The sequence below is a fragment of the Typopeltis vanoorti genome, chromosome 5 (assembly GCF_054136105.1).
Source record: "Typopeltis vanoorti isolate ZY-2024b chromosome 5, IOZ_Tvanoo_1.0, whole genome shotgun sequence".
Lineage (NCBI taxonomy): Eukaryota > Metazoa > Arthropoda > Arachnida > Uropygi > Thelyphonidae > Typopeltis > Typopeltis vanoorti.
Window position 1 is genome coordinate 33,494,842 of NC_143553.1, and position 21,162 is coordinate 33,516,003.

General features: G+C 35.1%; 1 protein-coding gene across 1 annotated transcript in view; it reads left to right on the forward strand.

The window, feature by feature from the left end:
- The window catches only part of LOC150106300 (heat shock 70 kDa protein 12A-like), a 152,666-nt gene that overhangs the window by 120,564 nt on the left and 10,940 nt on the right, over positions 1 to 21,162 (forward strand). The window contains exons 7-9 of the mRNA XM_090392973.1: positions 3,829 to 3,885; positions 3,987 to 4,002; positions 19,810 to 20,147. Coding sequence (XP_090249099.1) covers positions 3,829 to 3,885; positions 3,987 to 4,002; positions 19,810 to 20,147 — 411 coding nt within the window. The remainder of the gene's footprint in view (positions 1 to 3,828; positions 3,886 to 3,986; positions 4,003 to 19,809; positions 20,148 to 21,162) is intronic.

The window sequence follows — 21,162 nt, forward strand, 5'->3', positions numbered from 1 at the left end:
ATGATTCGTAGTAGCGGTTAGGTGTAGAGACAGTTGTAGATGTCCTCCCGCGATGAGTCTTCGGACTCCTTGGAGGTATCAGGAATAATAATAATAATAATAATGTTGGAGTCTTGACAAGTAACAGACTGATTTGGAGGAAAATTGTAGATAGGAAGTTAGTAATGATGTAATTTTTTCATGTAGTACTGTCATATCCTGTACGCCCCTTGAGGGTACATGGCAGGAATTTGATGATGATGATGATGTTTATTATCTCAAGTTCTACTTCAGCTTGGTTTATATCAAATAGCCCACTAATTTTATTTGAAATTTCTGTGATGTTCAAGTTTTCTTGAAATGGATTATTGATAAAAGATACAATAATTTCAGTTTTATTAAAATCTTTAAATCTTGAATTTATTTCTTTCACAAATAAATTCATTTAAATCATAGCGAAGCATTTCTTGATTTTGTTCAAAAAATTTTAATAAATATGGGAGATGTCTAAAATCACAGTCATTTATATTTTTCTTTAATAAAAGTAAGTATTGTTGGAAAGTTTTTATTGAACTTAACATATCAATTAAATTTTTATCTCTACCTTGTAACTCTAAATTGCTTAATTTCGTACAGAAATCTACTAAAAACGATAAGTGTAACAACCATCTTTTATCACTCAATTGTGGATAAATATCTCCTTTTTCATCAAGAAAAAATTTTATATCGTTAATTAATATAAGAAATCATTCTAAAAATTGACTTCTGCTGAACCAGCGAACATTATTGTACAACAGAAGTTCCCTATCATCATCTGCCTGTAATTTAAATAACCACCATTGCAGGGCTTTTCCTCGAACAGAATTTACAATTTTAAATGTAATATCCAAAACATCTTTTGTGTTTAATCTTTTACTACACAGTACTTGTTGGTGAATAATACAGTGGTATGTTAAAAAAATCTGGATATTTGTCATCGTTTTTACATAATGAAATGAGTCCTGATTTATTACCTATCATTGCAGGAGCACCATCAGTAGTAATACGCACAAGTTTAAAAAAAGCAGAATTTTTGTGTTGTTTCACAAATTCATCAAATGCCGAAAAAATGTCTTCTCCCCTAGTCCTTCCCAATAATGGTATAATTTTCAAAAGTTCTTCTTTACTTGAATAATCTTGAAATACCATGCGAATAAATACCATTAACTGAGCAATATCAGTGAAGTCGTTTGATTCATCAAATTGTAATGAAAACAACACACACTGGTGAATGTCTGACATTAACCTGGCCTGGAACCTTTTCTCCGTCAATTGGAACTCTTCCTTTCGGTAATTTGAAACCTTGTCTGCGGCCTGGAAGTAGTCTCTCTCTAGTGACGTCTCGAAACGAGAAGCGCCTTTTTGGAAGCGGGAAACTCCTCTCTAAAGCAATGTGGATCCAGGCAGCCTCTCTGACGTCGACTTTGGACCGGCGGCCTCCTCTCTGACAGGAATTCTGGAACCGGGACCCCTTCTGTACATGCCACCATGTACAACTTCGGCGACAAAAACATTGCCTTTGTTTTTAACACTCTAACATATTCTTATTAAAGCAGTATATACAGTTAGCTTTAAAAGAGTTATTTACAAAAACATCTATTACAAACTATACCGAGACAAACAAAGTTTATTTTTTTACGAAGGGACCCCTTCTGCTTGCTTCAGTCCCTTTTTATTAAGCCTCCTCTGAGACCTCACATGAAGTTTGGCAACCCCCAAAGAATCGGTATGAATCTTTCATCTTAAGTTTCAAGTTCGGCACGCCTTTTGTTCTCCTCCGCTTTCTGTTGATTGTAAGTTGCCGGGCCATCGGAAAGTTGTTTGAACTCTTTCTGACTGACTTCGGAGATGTTTACACTTAGAGCCTGCAAGCCTTTCTCGTACATACAAGTTTCAATAACAATCTTTCTAATGCTGCCATGTACAGCTTCGGCAACAAAAACATTGCCTTTGTTTTTAACACCCTAACATATTCTTATTAAAGCAGTATATACAGTTAGCTTCAAAAGAGTTATTTACAAAAACATCTAATACAAACTATACTCAGACAAACAAAGTTTATTTTTTTACAATATTTACATGAGACTTAACCTAAGTAAAAAATCGATGTAATGTGCTTTGGAATATTTAATATTTAAGCTACAATCGAGTTTTTACACTTTGCTTATAATCGTATTCACTTGGCTCGCTGTTTGACTTCTGCTGATCCAAATTAATTCATTTACCCAAACTTATAAGAAAATTACTGATTTGACAATTTTAACAAAAAATAAATAAACAATAGCAATACACTTAAAGCAAATTAAAAATAATTCAATAATGATAAATAAAATATTATGTTTTCAGTGAATAATATAAGCACGTAAACACAAGAAAGATATTTAATTAACCAAATATTTCAGTCTAGAAATAGCAGACCATCTTCAGTGACACTACAAGAAGAGTTTTAAAAAAAAATACAAGGTGGAATACTAACAATAGATGGTCTGCTATTTCCAGACCGAAATATTTGGTTAATTAAATATCTTTCTTGTGTTTACGTGCTTATATTATTCAGTCTTTATGTCACAAGTATCCTTAAAACATCAAATTATGTTTTCAGTTTTAATTAAATTTGTAAGTAAGGAGGAATAAACAAGAGATCGACCAAAAATCGCTCTGCGATCGACGGGTTGAAACCCCTGTCTTATAGCATGCCTAAAGAATTTTATTTTCTTCTTCCTGATCTTATTCTGTAATTTTCTTTTTTAGTTTTCTTTCAAGTACTTGTTTGTAATCTTTCCTATCCAGTTAATGTGCATCATTTTCCTTAGTAACATCTCCAGAGGCGTGTCTTTTTTTTTTTTTTTTCCCATTTCTTTTCCAAAGTCCATTTTCTAAGATGTACATTAATGTAGACTATATATAGCAAGTCATCCATATTCTTGTATTTATATTGACTTTTCTGTTCATAATTATTTGTTCATATTAAGAAAGGCTGGTCTATTGTATTATTCTTCTTCTTGTTTCTTAATTCACATATTTTATCATCAGAGATTAGTTTTCTCAGATATATAAGTCTACTTATTAAGTCTGCTAGTCTAGGTATATATCCACATTATCATTGTTTTTGTTTTCTGTGTGTTTATTTTTAGTCCACATTTATTGCAGTTCACTGTTAGTTTATTAACTATACTTTACAAGTCCTCTTCATTCACAGTGATTAGCACTGGGTTGTCTTAGATTATTTATGTTTCTTCAACCAATTGAGATGCCTCTGTCTTTCAATTTCTTGATCCTTTCCAAGGAGATTCCAAACAAAAATTGTGATAATGCATATCTCTATTGGACTCTTCTTCTGTCCATTGTGAAAATATTGTTTATTTTTATTACAGATTGTTGATTCCAATATATGTTTTTTTTTTATTATCTTTAAATCCTTCGAGCCCAGACCAATGTTTTCTAAGTTACTATAATTATTTTTTAATATTGTAAAATATCTCAATCTTTTAAATATTTTAATAGTTTAGAATATAATTTTTTTTTCAGTATTATATAATTAAATTTATTGAAATGAGAAAATATATTCTTAATTTTGGATGTAGCCTTTATTGCTGCAAAATTCACAACCTGCCACCGGAAAAGAGGTTTAGTTTACAATCTATCAAATGGAAATTTGAAATTCTGGATATGAATTCAGAAATTGAACATGAGGATGGAGTAAGATGGTTGAAATTATCTGCAAAATAAACTTTAAAAATTTTTTTGAAAGAAATAATATTTTATGTATTCTCTATGCAGATCACAAAAACTGAATTTCTCTTTTTCTAGAACATATGTCCACTTCAGCTCAATCAAGAGACCATTTGGAAAATTCGTTTAAGAAAGGTAAGCTTGACTTTTATAACATTTTGTTTGAATGTAAAGTTATAGTTACAAATATATGCCATTTTGTTGTTTGGATTTTGGCAACAGTTGATCAATTTTAGATAATTGAAATTGAAGGTCAGTAATACAGCTAGCATCTTGAAAATTCTTTTCAGTATATTAGTCTGAAAACTGAGCCTCATATAAAATAAAATATATAAAGCTGTAAAAAGTAGTAATAAAACTTGCAGAAAATGTGTAAAATAACAGATTTTACATGAAAATGCTATGCATGGACTGAGTATTACATTCAGTACTACTTATGAGTATAAATGACTGGGTCATATAACAAAGAATGCTGAAAGATATAATAAAATTAGGTTTTACCACCTTACCCCAGTCCTGAAGATACTTTCAGGCGCAAACTTTGTTTGCTCACACTTGGATAAAGGATTAAATTAAATTTATTATACTCTAACCAAGTGAAAAATAAACTTTCAACATCTTTCTCTAAATCCAGAGTAATTTATTAAAAAAGGGTGGCACACCATTTGGCAACTCCTATTGGTAGAGATGACCTGCTAATGCTTCTGCCTGGTATCTCCACTTGGGCCTGGCTCCCACTGAAGAGACCTCGATACAGGTCGAAACTAGTCTGGGTAGTGGCCCTTCCCTTAATGCGTAACATTAGACATATCCGCAAGGAGATGTGTTTTGCATTATGGGAGATACTGAGTAAGGAGTGTTGGTAGCTTGCTCCACCTTTGCAAGGAGTGCCCTGGTGTTGTACCACCTTACCCCAGTCCTGAAGATACTTTCAGGCGCAAACTTTGTTTGCTCACACTTGGATAAAGGATTAAACTAAATTTATTATACTCTAACCAAGTGAAAAATAAACTTTCAACATCTTTCTCTAAATCCAGAGTAATTTATTAAAAAAAGGGTGGCACACCATTTGGCAACTCCTATAGGTAGAGATGACCTGCTAATGCTTCTGCCTGGTATCTCCACTTGGGCCTGGCTCCCACTGAAGAGACCTCAATAAAGGTCGAAACTAGTCTGGGTTGTGGCCCTTCCCTTAATGCATAACATTAGACATATCTGCAAGGAGATGTGTTTTGCATTATGGGAGATACTGAGATAGGAGTGTTGGTAGCTTGCTCCACCTTTGCAAGGAGTGCCCTGGTGTGTACCACCTTACCCTAGTCCTGAAGATACTTTCAGGTGTAAACTTTGTTTGCTCACACTTCGATAAAGGATTAAACTAAATTTATTATACTCTAACCATGTTAAAGTGAAAGAATTTGTGTCAGTTTTACACTGACACAAATTCTTTCACTGTGTTACAGTGTAGAAATTTTGGATGTGTTAAATTAAGAAAAGGGAGGGAACCCAGACTCTTTTAATTAAAGGTTTAACTAACATGTATCTTTATGTTTTGTGCTAAAATAAACACATTTCTTTGAGTAATCAATGCTTTCTGTGGATTGAATTACCGCTTCGAAAATTACGAGCCGTGCATAAAAGGGGAATACACTAGTAATATATGTAACAGGACCACGACTGCATACTTCATGATCCCTGTATTTTAATTCTATGTAATCTTAGATAGTATATCAGAATTCAGTTGCCGGCTGGTGCAGTCATTAAATAATACAAATTTGTCGGCAAAGGAATTAACTGATAATAAGAAAAATACAAAATAATAATAAAAGATAAGACGCCAAAGACGAAAGATATAACAGTATGAAAAATATCTTGGGACTGTCAAGATATAGACACTTTAGATAACTAAAAGATTTTTGAGGTCTCTAGTTCAATTTTCACAAAAAATGTTGTGACATCAATTTGGCCTAGAAATCGCCCATAATACACCTCTTCCTGCTTTCTGAAAAAAAACTGATTCTAAAATGTCTGAACACGTGAAGTGCCTTTTTTTTTTATCTATTAGAAAGCTAACAGATTAAATAATTTTAATAGAATAAAAATGACATGAAATGTAAAATATTTGTCAGTTACTGCTGATGTCATTAATCAAAAAAAACTAGTTAATGAAATCAAAGATGCCAGCAACGAGTCTTTTTCTAGTTGCTTCCAGATATTGCAAATGAGGAGAAACTCGTCCATAAATAAAAATCAGAGGAGACATTTGGTTACATAACTTCTTTCCGAAATTCAGATGCAGTGTGCTTTGATAGATGAGAGAGTGAAATGAATAAGTTTTTCTTTTCATGGAAGGCTGGTAATTGATTAGCAGGTAGTGGAACGGATATATTATGCAACATGTTTGCATGTGTGTGGTGGTGGTAGGGAACCAATGGACTAGTGGCAAAATTAGAGACATGCCAGATTTTACGATTGCATAGAATTTGAATTTGGCTCTTTTAAATACTATTAAGGATGTGTTCTTGTGGCAGAAAAATGACCATTTAAGTATAACTTTAGTGATGCAATAATTTGTAAGAGATTTGTGTGCAATAATTATATACAACATATATATAATATGAAATGATATATTAGCCGGCCTGGTTGGCCGAGTGGTTATCATACCGCTCTCCAGCCAAAAGGCTGCAGGTTCGAATGCTGCGGTGGGCTTGGATGTTTGTGATTGTCTGTGAATATACTAGTGGTGAGCAGTAGATGGTGTAGTTGTGGTTCACTGTAATTGGTGGATTGTGGGTGGTGGAGATAGAGAGTTGTAGAGTAGATGCCCTCCCTCGATGAGTCCTTGGACTCCCTGGAGGTGTCAAGTAATAATAATAATAATAATATTATTATTATTATTATTATTTCATATAATAATATTATATTATATATTATTCTAATATACCATAATGCATACTGTTGGCAAGTAAAAAATTTTTTATGACCAGTAGATTTAATTGGTATTTCTGGAACCCTGCCTTATTGACAGAAGAAAGCTGAAATACATTTGACACATTGAAATACTGGATGGAAGACTTCTCAAAACAGTAATAGAAGGTGAATTTTCTGGAATAAGGTTACACGGTGGTCAGCATTCATAGTGAAGAATTTATGGAGACAAACACACATGTTGGAATAATTCTTCATAGTGAATTCATAGTGATTCACAAGCATTCTTCACTATGAATGCTTCGATATTGAAATATCGAATATTTCAATATCGATATTGAAATATCGAATATTGTTTTCTTATAATTAAGAAAATAATATTCGATATTTCAACCTCTATATTGAGACCATTATCAGGAAAACATTCTCAGATTCAGATTCATCTTACTTCTGTGTAGTGTCATGTAGCTTGTGTCCTTTACATATGTGTTTTCCTGATGATGGCCTTAATATAGAGGTCGAAACATCAAATATTATTTTCTTAATTATAAGTAAAGTCATTATTCCAATATGTGTGTTTTTGTCTCTATAAATTCTTCACTTCAAAGAGATTGATGGATAGTGAATGGTCTTCAGAGAATTGAAGCCTTCAGAAAAGTATAAAACAGGACCACCTGGCAAAGACTGGTATGGCATATCATCGAGGATGGGAGTGACCATGTGGCATCTGATGAATCTATTGAAAGAATGTGAAAAGTTTTTTTTCCTAGAATAGGAATGGCAGGGTTAGAAAAAGAAGCTGCTCTGAAAGCTGTAGAAGGGAGGGCGAGTCATTGTCTCTAATCACACTCTCACATGTGAGAGTGTGATTAGAGACAATGACCAAGACAGTGAAAATAGGTATAAACATTGAAAACATCAACTGCATCCTGAATGGAAAACCTATAGAACAAGTAAAACATTTCATATTTATGAATTTAGGGACACAAAACACACATGTTGAGATGATTATTTTAATTATTAATTATTAATAAAATAACACTTGACGTTTCGACCCCTGTATTGAGGTCATCATCAGAACGATACATGTATAGGGAACCAAGCTACATGATCTTGCACTCTATACCGGTAAATTAAATCTATGCTGTTAATTAATCTTTTTTCTTAGCCTGACTTCTAGCAATAATAAAATAAAATAAAAATTGAAAAATAATAATAAAATAAATAGATTAAAAAAAATTAGTAATTAATAAATAAAATACTACAATAAACTCTGCTCAAGTCCTCATGTACTAAGATTCTTCTGGATTTGTACAGTTCAGATTGTTATACTATGATTTTCTTCAGGAATTGTACAGTTCAAGTTGCTATTGAATGTTAAGGGAAAAAAAAAAAACACTTCAAGTCTTCTTGTAGTGAGATTTTTCTTCGGCTTGTTCTGGTTGCTATAAAGGTTGCAAATGGGTCCTCCACATTCTTGGAATGGTTAGGCCATCATTTTTGTTCAGATTTGGGTTATGGTTGAGCATTTCACATGCTTCTTTAAATTTCCTCTTGAACATTATGCCCTGCCTAAAATACACAAAGCAGACACACCACTATGTCCAATTGTTGAAGGAATCGACAGCCCAAATTACCACTTAGCCAAAAAATTAGCTGCCACACTCAAGGAATTGGTAGGTCAGTCCCCTTACTACATAAAAAAATACACAATTTTTCATAAACAAAATTAAAAACATTACTCAACAACCCAGATTTATTAGTGAGCTTTGACATAACTTCCCTTTTCACCAATGTCCCGATCAATGATACTATCTTGCTCCTACAAAACATATTTCCACACGACATCATGGCCCTCTTTGTCCACATACTCCGCTCCAGATATTTCGTGTGGCAAAACAATTTTTACTTCAAAAAGAAGGTACAGCTCACCACTTTCCCCCCAATTGCTAACTTTTATATGGAAGACTTTGAGCAACGAGCTCTAGAGTCAGCGTGCCTAAAACCCAAAATTTGGTGCAGATACGTCGACAATATTTTCGCCATTTGGCCTCACGGCCGCAAAGCACTAAATACATTCCTTAGCCATCCGAACAAACAACACAAACGTATCCAATTCACCATTGAAATAGAAAAATACAACTCTCTTCCGTTTCTAGACACTTGTCACATGTCTTCCCTCCTCAGTCTACCGCAAACCTACACACACAGGCCAGTATATACACAAAAATTCTTATTACCACCCAACACAAAAACTAGGTGTCATAAGCACCTTTAAACACAGTGCTCAAACTATTTGTTCAAATGAACAAGCTCTAAACCAGATACAAGATAATCAACAATACATTTATAAAAAATGGATACAGTAAAAAAACTGTTCACAAGATCCTCCACAGAGATACTAGTAAAAACAAAAAAGATTTCAAGAATGCAACTGCTATACCTTATGTTAGAGGCATTTCTGAAAAATTCGACAGAACACTACACAAATACAACCTCAAAACCACCTACTCAGTTCTTCCAAAGATCCTCTTCCACACTTACATCTAGCCCACCCAGGAGTATACAAAATACAATGCACATGTAACCTACCATACATAGGGGAAACAGGGCGAACCATCCCAATTAGGAAGGATGAACACAAACGACACATTAAATACCTCCATTTTGGAAAAACCGGCCTTTCTGACCATGCACTCCAAACATACCACAGAAATGATTGGAAAAATACCAAGTCCCTACACAGCACCAAAACCTGGTTCGAGAGGAAATTTAAAGAAGCATGTGAAATGCTCAAACATAACCCAAATCTAAACAAAAATGATGGCCTAACCATTCCAAGAATGTGGAGGACCCATTTGCAACCTTTATAGCAACCAGAACAAGCCGAAGAAAAATCTCACTATAAGAAGACTTGAAGTGTTTTTTTTTTTCCCTTAACATTCAACTTGAACTGTACAATTCCTGAAGAAAATCATAGTATAACAATCTGAACTGTACAAATCCAGAAGAATCTTAGTACATGAGGACTTTAGCAGAGTTTATTGTAGTTTTTTATTTATTTTATTTATTATTAATTTTTTAATCTATTTATTTATTTTATTATTATTTTTTCAATTTTTATTTTAATTTACTGGTATAGAGTGCAAGAGCATGTAGCTTGGTTCCCTATACACATGTATCCTGATGATGATGACCTCAATACAGGGGTCGAAACGTCAAGTGTTATTTTATTAATAATTAATAAAATAATCATCTCAACATGTGTGTTTTGTGTCCCTAAATTCATAAATATGAATGCTGATCACTGTGTAACCTTAAAAGAAAAAGTAAAACATTTCAGCTATTAAGGCACACTTTTTAGTGATGATGGCAAATTAAATTAGAAAATAGACACTAGGATTAGCAAAGCTGGTATGGTAGGAAGCCAATTGAATAAATTTATACGGAATAAGAGAGAGATTAATCAAAACACTGAACTAGCTATATACAAGACAGTGTTCAAACTAATTTTAACTTATGAATTTGAGAGCAGGGTTAGAAATAAAACTCTTGATCAAAGACTGGAAACCACGGATTTGAGAGTCCTCAGAAAGATTGCGGGGACTGAACAGATGGCATCAGTGATAGTACCATATTAAAAATAAGGATTTTAGGAAAGAACTAGATGTTAACATTCAGGAATGTGTTAGCAGAACTAATCTCAGGCAGTATGGCCACATAAACAGAATGGGAGAGGAAAGATCAGCTAAACAAGTTCTTAGCCAGGATGACAGGAAAAGTACGGAGAGGAAGACCAAGATGTACGTGGACTGATAAGTAAAAAGTGCCTTAGAAGACAGAAATATAAGATCTGATAATATTGGAATGCTGAGAGATAACAGGCTAATCTATTTAGAGGAAAATTATTGATAGGAAATTTGTAATGATGTAACTTTTCTTGTAGTACTATCTTAAAATCCATTCCTTGAGAGTATATATCAAGAATTTGATGATGAGTGTGGTTAGTGCTGAGATGGAGAATTAGTTTGCCTTACTCATTCACATGGTTTGATGTGTTTTGTGTGTGACAGTTAGGACCTCCTGCAATGAGTCTTTTGACTCCATGGAAGTCTCATGATGAGAGAAATGCAGTGGAATTTCTCTACTTGGTCTTCTGCTAAAATTTATGAAAGTATACTTGAATAACCACCTTCAGTCCACTGTTTTGATTGCTGTTTAGATTCTGGTGTGTAATGGTGAATCCAAGTCTCATCCATAGTAATAAATCGATGCACAAAATCAGTTTTATTCTTGTTAAAATACTCCAAGCACTTTTCAGAGATTTTCATGTGAGTGAGTTTTTGATCTGCTGTGAGAGCGTGGCACCCATCTTGCACAAAGCTTTTTCATTTGCAATTCTTCATGCAAAATATATCCTACACGTTCTTTTGAAATGCCTATAGTCTCAGCATTTCACACACTTTAACTCGCTGGTTATCCAATACCATATCATGCACTTGACCAATGATTTCTGGTGTTGTTACACTTTTTGGACGTCCTTCACGTGGATCATCTTCAAGGCTGGTATGGCCACGTTTAAACTCAGCAGCCCATTTCTTAATAGTCGAAAATGAAGGAGAAGAGTGCCCAAAAACTTTAACGAACTTCGAATGAATTTATTTTGGCGTTAAACCTTCTTTTAAAAAGAATTTTATAACCGCACGATACTCAATTTTATCCATTTCAAGGGATACAGACAACACTTTTGCTTCAGACAGCTGTATGAAACAAATCACTTAAATATAGAATGACCTGCAATTTCACATGAATGCTTATAACAGATGTACCAACATAGAAAAAAAAAATCTTGCCGATAGTGTTGCCATCTATGTTCAAGGTCAAGAATGTTTCAGACCACCCTCATATATGATTCTCCCTTATCTAACACACTTGTCACCTTATCATAAAATGCAAGTAAATTACTGAAATAGGACCTATCCTTTACAAATCCATGCTGACCATCATAAAGAATGCCATGTCCATTAATCCAATCTCTCCAACACCTTGACCACAACTGCAGTTATACAGACTGGCCTATAGTTAGAGACGTCTGTCTTAGAACCATGCTTGTGGAGTGGTACTATTTTGCTGCCTTTCCACTCCTTAGGAACCCTGCCCACTGCAAGACTTTCATTAAATAACCAGGTCAAGGGCATAACCAAATGTAGTGCACATTCCTTAAGCATACGTGGTGATATGTCATCCATTCCCACAGCCTTATTCACATCTAACCCAACCAACACCTGATGTACCTCTGTTTCTTTCACTTCCAATTCTCCTAATACTTGCCTCTCTTCTATATATTGTACTAGATCGTTTACACCAGTATGATACATGCTGATAAAGTGCTTGTTCAATAATTCCACTACATCCTTTGCAGCTGTTAGTCTGCTGCCATGACTATTCACCAATGTTAGTCAGCCATAATTAATCTTCCTCTTGCTTGCCATTTAGCAGAAAAATTCCCTTGAGTTAACCTTGGCCTGACCAGCCAATCTCCTCTCATACTGCACCTTTTATTTCTTTACCATGCTCATCACTTTTCTAGCCTGCACCTTACACTCTTCAAGATTTTTACATGCCACTTCACACTACCATCCATTACAAAAGAGTGCCATGATTAAACATAAAAAAAACCAAAATCTGATCACCACCAACTGGCTTGTACTTCCTCTGTAACATTTTCTTTGAAATCAAGCAAGCTATGATTGAACTGTTCATCCATTTCATTCTCACTCTATTTACTCGCTTAACCCTTGGTATGCAGTCATACATTGCTTTTGTCAGATACTGCCTTGCGAGTTTCCATGCACTGTCAACATCTTTTCCGTTCAGCTCATCTACCCAACGTATCGATGCTAACCGACTACAGAGCTTCCTATAATCACCTGCTTCCACGTGTATCCATTTTTGATGGTGACCTGTTCTTGTTTCATCACTTCACAAACAAGTACTTCATGATCACTCTCAGCAACTGATAGTCTTACACTGGAATTCCACATGCAGTGCATGCGTGCACACACACAATAACAAAACGAATGCCTTAATCAAAAAGTTAATTAATTGGTCAGAAGAATTGAAAAAATCTCTAACATTGAAACATCCGTTTAGTCCCAAGAATTTATGGGTACCAAAAATCCACAAACAGGATATTACATTATGCCCTATTGTAGATGGGAGAGATTCCCAAACCTCAACTTGGTGAAGTAGCTGTCAAATCTGATAGTTCTGCACATAGGAAAGATGGAATCATATGTGAAGAATACCTTGCCTTTTATTGAAGAGTAAACGACTTAAATATAGAATCCTCAGACATCCTAATTAGTTCAGATGTTGTTAATCTGTTCACCAATGTCCTAGTGATGACACAGTGGATCAAAAACTTCTTTAAAAACTTTTGAAGAAGTTAGACTATTCAAACATTGCATAGAAAACACATTTTTCACATTTCAGGATAATAACTATTGGGAACAAACAGAAGGACTTGCTATGGGTTTTCCCTGTCACTAATCCTATCAAATCTCTTTATGGAGAATTTCAAAAAGAATGCTACTGAAAATTATCGTAAAAATCTAAAAACTTGGTTGCATTATACTGACATTTTTGTTGTTTGGTCAGGAGAAACAGATGGTGTAAATCAATATTAATCTTGTAAAAACCTTTCAGTAATTTGTATGTTCCAATCATATCATCTCTTTTCTGCCTATCAACCGATTTCTGTAAACTACAAATCTTCAACCTCTCCTCGTGAGATTCATTCCATAGACTGATATCATCTTGGTCACTTACCTCTGGATCCTCACCACCTCTTCCTCATTCCCAAGAAAACCAGGTAACCAGATCTGCATGCGGTAATCAAGAGGGGAGTCTTACCATGGCTCTATAAAGAGGTGTAATAACCTGCTTGTCTTTGCTCATCAGGGTATTCTTCAGTAATGAGTCATCCGATGACCTGCAATATACCCTCTAAACTTTAACTCCGTATCTATTCCTGGAGTACAGTTCCATCAATGTGGTATACAGCTGGTAATCTTTTCACCCCAAAATGCATAACCTTACACTTTGCCACATTATACTGACATCCATTCTCCTTTGCCCAGACTGCCAGCCTATCCAAATCATCCTGCAAAATTTTAACATCATCTGTATTGTTCTACCCAATTTTGCATCATCGGTAAACAACTGAATAGCTCCTGTCAGATCCTTTCATATATCATTAATGAACAAATTGAATAGTAGTGGCCTAAGAACAGCACCCTGTGGCATGTCATTGGTTACGGACCTTCTAATGGACTCTATTCCTGAATAAACTACTCTCTGATATCTCTTCATCAACCACCCTCTTATCCATTTCACTAACTTTATATCCATCCCATGTGCTCCAGTTTACCGATTAGAATTCCATGTGGTATCCTCTCAAAATCGTTTGCAAAATCCAGCAGTATCACTGTAAACCTTTATCCAACTCAGCTGTCACTGTACTATAAAACATTATCAAGTTACTGAGGCATGACCTACCCTTTACAAAGCCATGTTGTCCCTCCCCCCCCCCCCTCCATATAGTATCCCATTTCTGTCCATCCATTCCTAGATTTTGCTCTTGACCAACTTTTCCACTAATTTGACATGACTTCTGATATGCTGATCAGTTAGTAATTTACTACATCAGTCTTGGAGCCTCCTTTATTCAATGGAACTATTTCCCCCCCCCCCCCAGGACTAACCGAGAGCTGAGACTTAGATTAAACAACATGGTTAAAGGCACTACGAATTCCTTAGTACCTTCTCATAAAACTTGAGCTAGTATGCCATCTAATCCCACAACAGTAATATACTTTGCACCTCCAGTTCATTTACTTCAGTTTCCATATAAGCCTTTGCATCTCTTGTTGCTACAATGTCTCCACTTGGATATACTCTTGCAAAGTGTTCACTTAATAATCGTATTATTTTGCCTGGTTTAGTTACCTCCCTTCCATCGGCATTCATTAAAGTCATTCTAACATGAATATTCATTTTATTTGCAACATACCAAAAAAAAACTCTTTGGGATTATCTTTCGCCTGCACTGTTAATTTCCTTTCATATTCTGCTTTTGACTTTCTTACCACACTGGTTGCCTTTCTAGCCTGAGTCCTGAGAGACACCTGCATAAGCAGAAAGATCTGAGAGAAAATCAGTCTTGACAGAAGGCAATCTGTCAAGAAGCCAACATTGCCAATCCCATCAAATTCCCTGGAAATGTCAAGTGCAACAGCACAAGTTTCTCCAAACTTCTCTATGGCATGTGTTCAGAGAGGACAGTTGCAATGTAGGTGAGGTGATTTGCTGTGGATCTTGAGTGATGGAATCCATACTGGTAGTGACTGATTAGCTGACAATTCTTCAAGCGTTGAAGAAGTCAACTGCCAATGACTCTCTCCATCACCTTAGAAAAGCACTGATATGAGAGCAGTAGGTCAATAGCCTGATCTGGTAGACACCTATCTCATTTCCTCATTTTTAGAATTGGCTGCACTGGTCTGTCTCTATGCTGCACGGCAGTTTAGGAACATGCTTGAGTGCAACTTGTGGGATACAATTAGGACCAGAACCTTTTTGGCATCCAGGTTGTTCAAGATTCTTTTGATAACCTTCTGGCTGGAAGGCCATAGAAGGCATGTGATTCAGTGTTCTGGGTAAAGTTGGTCATTTACCTTAATCATTTATGTCAGAGTTAAAACTGAAAAATGATCCCAAGAGATCAGTTTTTTCTTTAGGTGATGTCGCAATACTGCTATTTGGGTGTGTGTGTGAGAGAGAGGTAGGAGCATAGATACAAGGTGTTCGGGATAAATTTGACAGTTTCGTAAGGAAAAAGAAAATCTTCTTTGTATCTATTAAATTTAATGAATTGACAAAAAAACATTACAGGCAGAGTTAATTACAATACTATCAACAAGATTTACTCAAAATAACCACCATTAGCATCGATCACAGCTTCAATTCTGCTTCGGAACCTCGAACAAGCTGATGCCACAGTCTCCCTGGGAAGGGCCGCAAAAACTGTTTTAATTTTATCCATTAACTGGGCTTTTGTATTACTGGAAGTGCGATTGGTGTCTTTTTCAACTGCGCCCCATACAAAATAATCCATGGGGTTAAGGTCTGGGGAGTTTGGAGGCCAAACATTTGGACTGGTGAAGTCGTAGAAATTTTCAGACAACCATTTTTGACTTTTCCCAGAGGTGTGGCAAGGGGCCGAATCCTGCTGCCATACATACGGCCTACCATTGGCTACCCTTGTTATCCAGGGCTTGACTACAGTTAGCAACTCCACGAACAAAGCCCGAATTCCAATGCCAGGGTTCTTCAACACCTGTTCCTGCAGATTTGCGAGGAATTCTGCTGTACGAACGCAATCAGATCATCTGCTAGGGATCTTTCTTCTTGCTACATCCTCGTAGTCACCATTGCAAGTCTCTAGTTCATGCCTGGTTGTTTTTACTGTATTCAGGGAGCATTGGGCAGCAGTCGTAATATCCTTATTTTGATGGCGGGCACGAATCATCATGATACAAGTTATTCTCTTCCATGATTCAGGTGGGTTCCAGCTATCCATCCTTTCTGACATCTTGTATATGAATGAAGAAGGGTCCAAACTTTTAAATGAAGAGAAGTGTGTGATAATACATGTAACTTACGGAAAAATATAATTAATTATAAATATGTCAAATTTATCCCGAACACCCTGTATGTGCAGAAATCGCAGCCAACAGCTTTTTCAAGGAACTAGAAGGTATGACTGCCACTGTCATAGAAAACATACATTTAGCCTTTTCAAAGTCAGACTATTAATGATTGTTTGCAGTGTTATAGACTTCAGTGTAGGTTTTGTATGAGGCAGGAGTTTCCATCTTAAGACACTTATGATATGTTTTTATTACCACAAAAAACCAAAACATCTCTGGAACTAAACATGTGTATATGTATATATATATAAATATTATTTCTCAATCACTGAATCTTCAAATGACCAAACCTGCAATTAACCAACTCTTGAATGTACATGTCAGCCAGCCAACTTCTGGTACAGCTCCATGTAATTGTGTCACCAGTTATCTACACAGCAAATTGTTTTCTTGCTATAGTTAAATAATTGAATAATTATTGTATATTGTAAAAAACTAAACTGTTTAGTCACATATACTTATCTGTACATTTAACTACAACATTCAAACGTCAAAGTGTATGCTAAACCAACTGAGATATTTCAAATGCTAAGACTATGGCCTTTCTCAAACACTCCGTTATAATCTGTGCTTGATAATAAAGACCTTGAAAATAAGGACTGCTTGTCAGAGAACTCATCTTATTCCAGCTGTGACTACCTGGCTATTCTTTTTGAAAAGAAGAAGAGACTAAAAGATTATGTAAGGAGACAAAGAGTAGGGTTGTTTGAAAAGTTTGGTAACTTTCCAGTAGACAGCAACACAATTCATTCATTCATACCAGTGTCAGCACATATCATCTTTTTCATGACCCCTGGCAAAATTTTAGCCACTTGCAATGTGTAGTTCTCATTTGGCAAACATTTAAAATAACCATGTTCCTGTTTTTTTATAAAAATGGAGAAAAATGAGTTTCATGCAGTGATAAAACACTTTTATTTAAAGAAGTGGACGGCTGTGCAGATCAAAGCCGAGTTAGATGCAGTTCATGGGGACTCTGAACCAGCATTAAAGACTATTTATTTTGGATAAATGAGTTTAAACATGGTCGTAATCCATCGAAGATGAAGCGCTCTCCGAACGCCCGACTGAGGTCACTATGAAAGAAATTATTGACAAAATCCATGGTATCGTTATGGAAGACACTGAGTGAAAGTGCGTGCCGATGGGTGTCATGATTGTTGACTGTCGATCAAAAACACATGTGAAAAACATTTCAATGCAGTGCTTGGTGATGTTCAATCACAATTTGGATTTTTTGCACCAATGACTGTAGACGAAACTTTGGATCCACCACTACACACCTGAGTCCAAGCAGCAGTCAAAACAGTGGACAATGCCCAGTGAAAGAACACCAAAAAAAATGAAGACCGTTTTGTCAGCTGGGAAGGTGATGGCCACTGTTTTTTTGGGATTCCCAAGGAATTATCATGATAGACTATTTGGAAAAGGGTAAGACAATAACAGGAGTCTATTATGCATCATTGTTGGACCATTTAAAAGAAGAACTGAAGAAAAAAACGGCCAAGATTGGCGTACAAAAAGTGCTCTTTCATTAAGACAATACACCATCCCACACATCGGCCATCGCAATGGCAAAATCGCACAAATTGAGGTTTGAATTGGTTCCACATCAACCGTATTCTCCAGACTTGGCCCCATGTGATTTCTTCTTGTTCCCAAACTTAATAATTCAGCTCGGTGGGAAAAATGTCTTCGAACGAGGATGTTATCAATGCTGTCAATGACTATTTGCATAATTTGACAAATCCTACTTTTTAGATGGGATGAAAAAATTGGAAACTCACTGTGGTGACATTTTCTGGACCAAACGTGCAGACTTCGATGGGGACTAATAAAGGTGATTTTTTCCAAAAAAAATGTGTTTAACTTATTTTTTTTACCAAGCTTTTCAAACAACTCTCGTAAGCTTACTACAACATTATATAGTAGATAAATCTCCTATGCAAAGAAGGTAGTAGGAAAGAAAAGCATCAAAAGGAGCCTAGTTTTCCAGTATTAATTTCATCAATTTCCCTTTAAAACTCCCTAAAACATCCAATGAATATCACTCCTAACATGATTCTCAATGAGAACAAACAGAAAAACATGATACTAAAAGCGTATCTTTCTTAGTCCAAAAAGGGTAATAAAATATAATAAAAATCCTGTGTATGGAGTGGACAATATCTTAGCAGTTTTCTTAAGGAGATGATGGAAAATGGCCATCTGTTCTCTTCCATATCAAAGCAAAAATACAAAGTGAGCCCCCAAATATCTAATAAATATACCAAACCAAAGGAATAACTAAATTCTTAGAATGGAATTATCATGAAATACATCAAGATAGAGAGAGTGATGATAGGCACGGTGTGTGTGTGTGTGTCTTGATTACATTAATACTATAGTGAATTTAGTTCAGCCTGTATAGAATAGAATACAGTTTGGTCAACTAAGTTTCATATTACTTGTATTCAATCCATCTTCATTTATTCAGAAGCAACTGGATACTAATTAAAGAAGTGCACTGTAAGGTGAAGATCTGATATTGAATTCTTTGCATTTTTTAAAAATGAATTATTTGGGAATCACATAATTCAGTCTTCTGACCAAGTATCAAAATTATTTAAGACTCAATGTCTCTGAACTATTTAAGAGTCAAATCCAGATAATCACCTAATGGTTTAGGCTTGTCAAAGCTGCTAAGCTTGAGTGGGCATATAACATCTGTTAACTGCTGTTATTTTCCTGAAAGCAAAATTAAAGATTGTAAGAGAAAAAAATCCTGCCATCTCTGTATGAGACTTGCTAACTTTCCTTCAGCTAAAAATAGCTTCTGTTTTTTGCAATTTAAACAAACTCTAGTCTTTCAAACAAAGCACATGCATCATTTTCCGACTATACCGTTGGAGGCTTCACTAGAACGAGATTCTACATACCGATTCAGTCCTGAAACTATTTAGTGCAGTGGTGGCCCATGAAGCTCTAAGTGGGGGTGCTGCCTATACAAAATAATTTTTAAAAAAATTATTTTTTTCCTAATTAGTAACCAATTTATTAATAAATAAATATGTAGATTTATTTACTAATAAATTTGGTTACTGATTAGGAAAAAAAGAATTTTTTTTTAATTATTTTGTATAGGCAGCACCCCCACTTAAAGCTTCACGGGTCACCACTGATTTAGTGTAAACTGGAAAAAAAAAAAAAAAAAAGCTTAAATTTGCTATTTCGTTTTTTATTGTACTTCAACTCTACTGTCACAATTAAAATATATTTTATTATTTAAAAAAATTTAAGTGATAACTGCTTTTCAGAAATGGCCCTTAATAATGTAATGCATTTTAATAATTTTTGAATGATTATATTTTATAATTAGGTACCCAATATATGGTGGTTGACTGTGGTGGAGGTACTGTAGATATTACAGTGCATGAGCTACTTGATAAACAAGGAACTCTGAAAGAAATACAGAAAGCTACTGGTGGACCTCATGGCTCAGTAGGAGTGGATCTTGAGTTTGAAAAACTACTACATGAGATTTTTGGAGCAGATTTCATACAGCAGTTTAAAACAAAAAGGCCAACAGGCTACATAGACCTTATGATTGCTTTTGAAGCTAGAAAGAGAAATGCAAGTCCATACAAATCTAACCCTCTTAATATATCATTGCCATTTTCTTTTATTGACTACCACAAGAAGTATAAAGGACATTCGGTAAGTAAAATATATATCATTCTCTTAAGATCTTTAGTATATTTGATTCTAAATATGATATGCAAATCTTTCTTAAGATATTATGCTTACTTCAACAACAACAATCGCACAGGAAATCTACATAGCTGATAAAAAAAAAAAAAATTATATTATTGTTTACATGTATATTGTTTTACCATAGCATAAAGCAAACAGTAAACATTTGAGCATAGTATATTACCATAATTAGCTATTTGTATACTGAAAACAGTATTATTATTGCACCAGCACTTCCATGGAGTCCAAAGACTCATTGCTGGAGACCCAAACAATTTATCATACCTCTCTTTGAACCCATTAACAGACAAAGCTCTAACAACCGAATCTGGCAACTTATTCCATTCATTAACAACTCTCCAAGCAAAAAAACTTAGTTCACATGCTCCTGCTAACCACACTTTCACTGAACTTGGAGGGATGACCACTTGTTCTGCTCACTCTAGCCAAGTGCTGAAACATTCCCTCTTCATCAATCCTGTAAAACCCTTTATGTAATTTAGATGTTTCTATCATATCCCCTCTTTTGTGATACTGAGCATACTTCTTTCCATACTAAATTGTGTTGTCCTTAATTTTTGAATTTCCATTGCATTCAGTGTCCATGTTTCACAGCCATATGAAGAACCAATACATTGGTTAAAAACTCTTTCTGCCAAATGCTTTCTGCCCAAGCATCGTGCACCTTTTAATTTCGTCCAAGATATTTTGTTCCATTGATATCTGTTGTCTTAAGTATATGTAATGATCTACTTGTTTAATTTCCTCATTATTGACTTTTATTATTTCTAGTTAGGCATAAAGAACATAACTTGGGTTTTCTTTAGGTTTGCCAGCTGTTTGCTAGCAATTTGAAGTTCATAGATACGAGTCTGTAATTCATGTGCAGTTGAAGTAAAGATAACTATGTCATCTGCAAACCATAAATGGCTTAAATATCTTCCATTTATCTTCAGACCTTTCCCTTCCCAATCAAGAA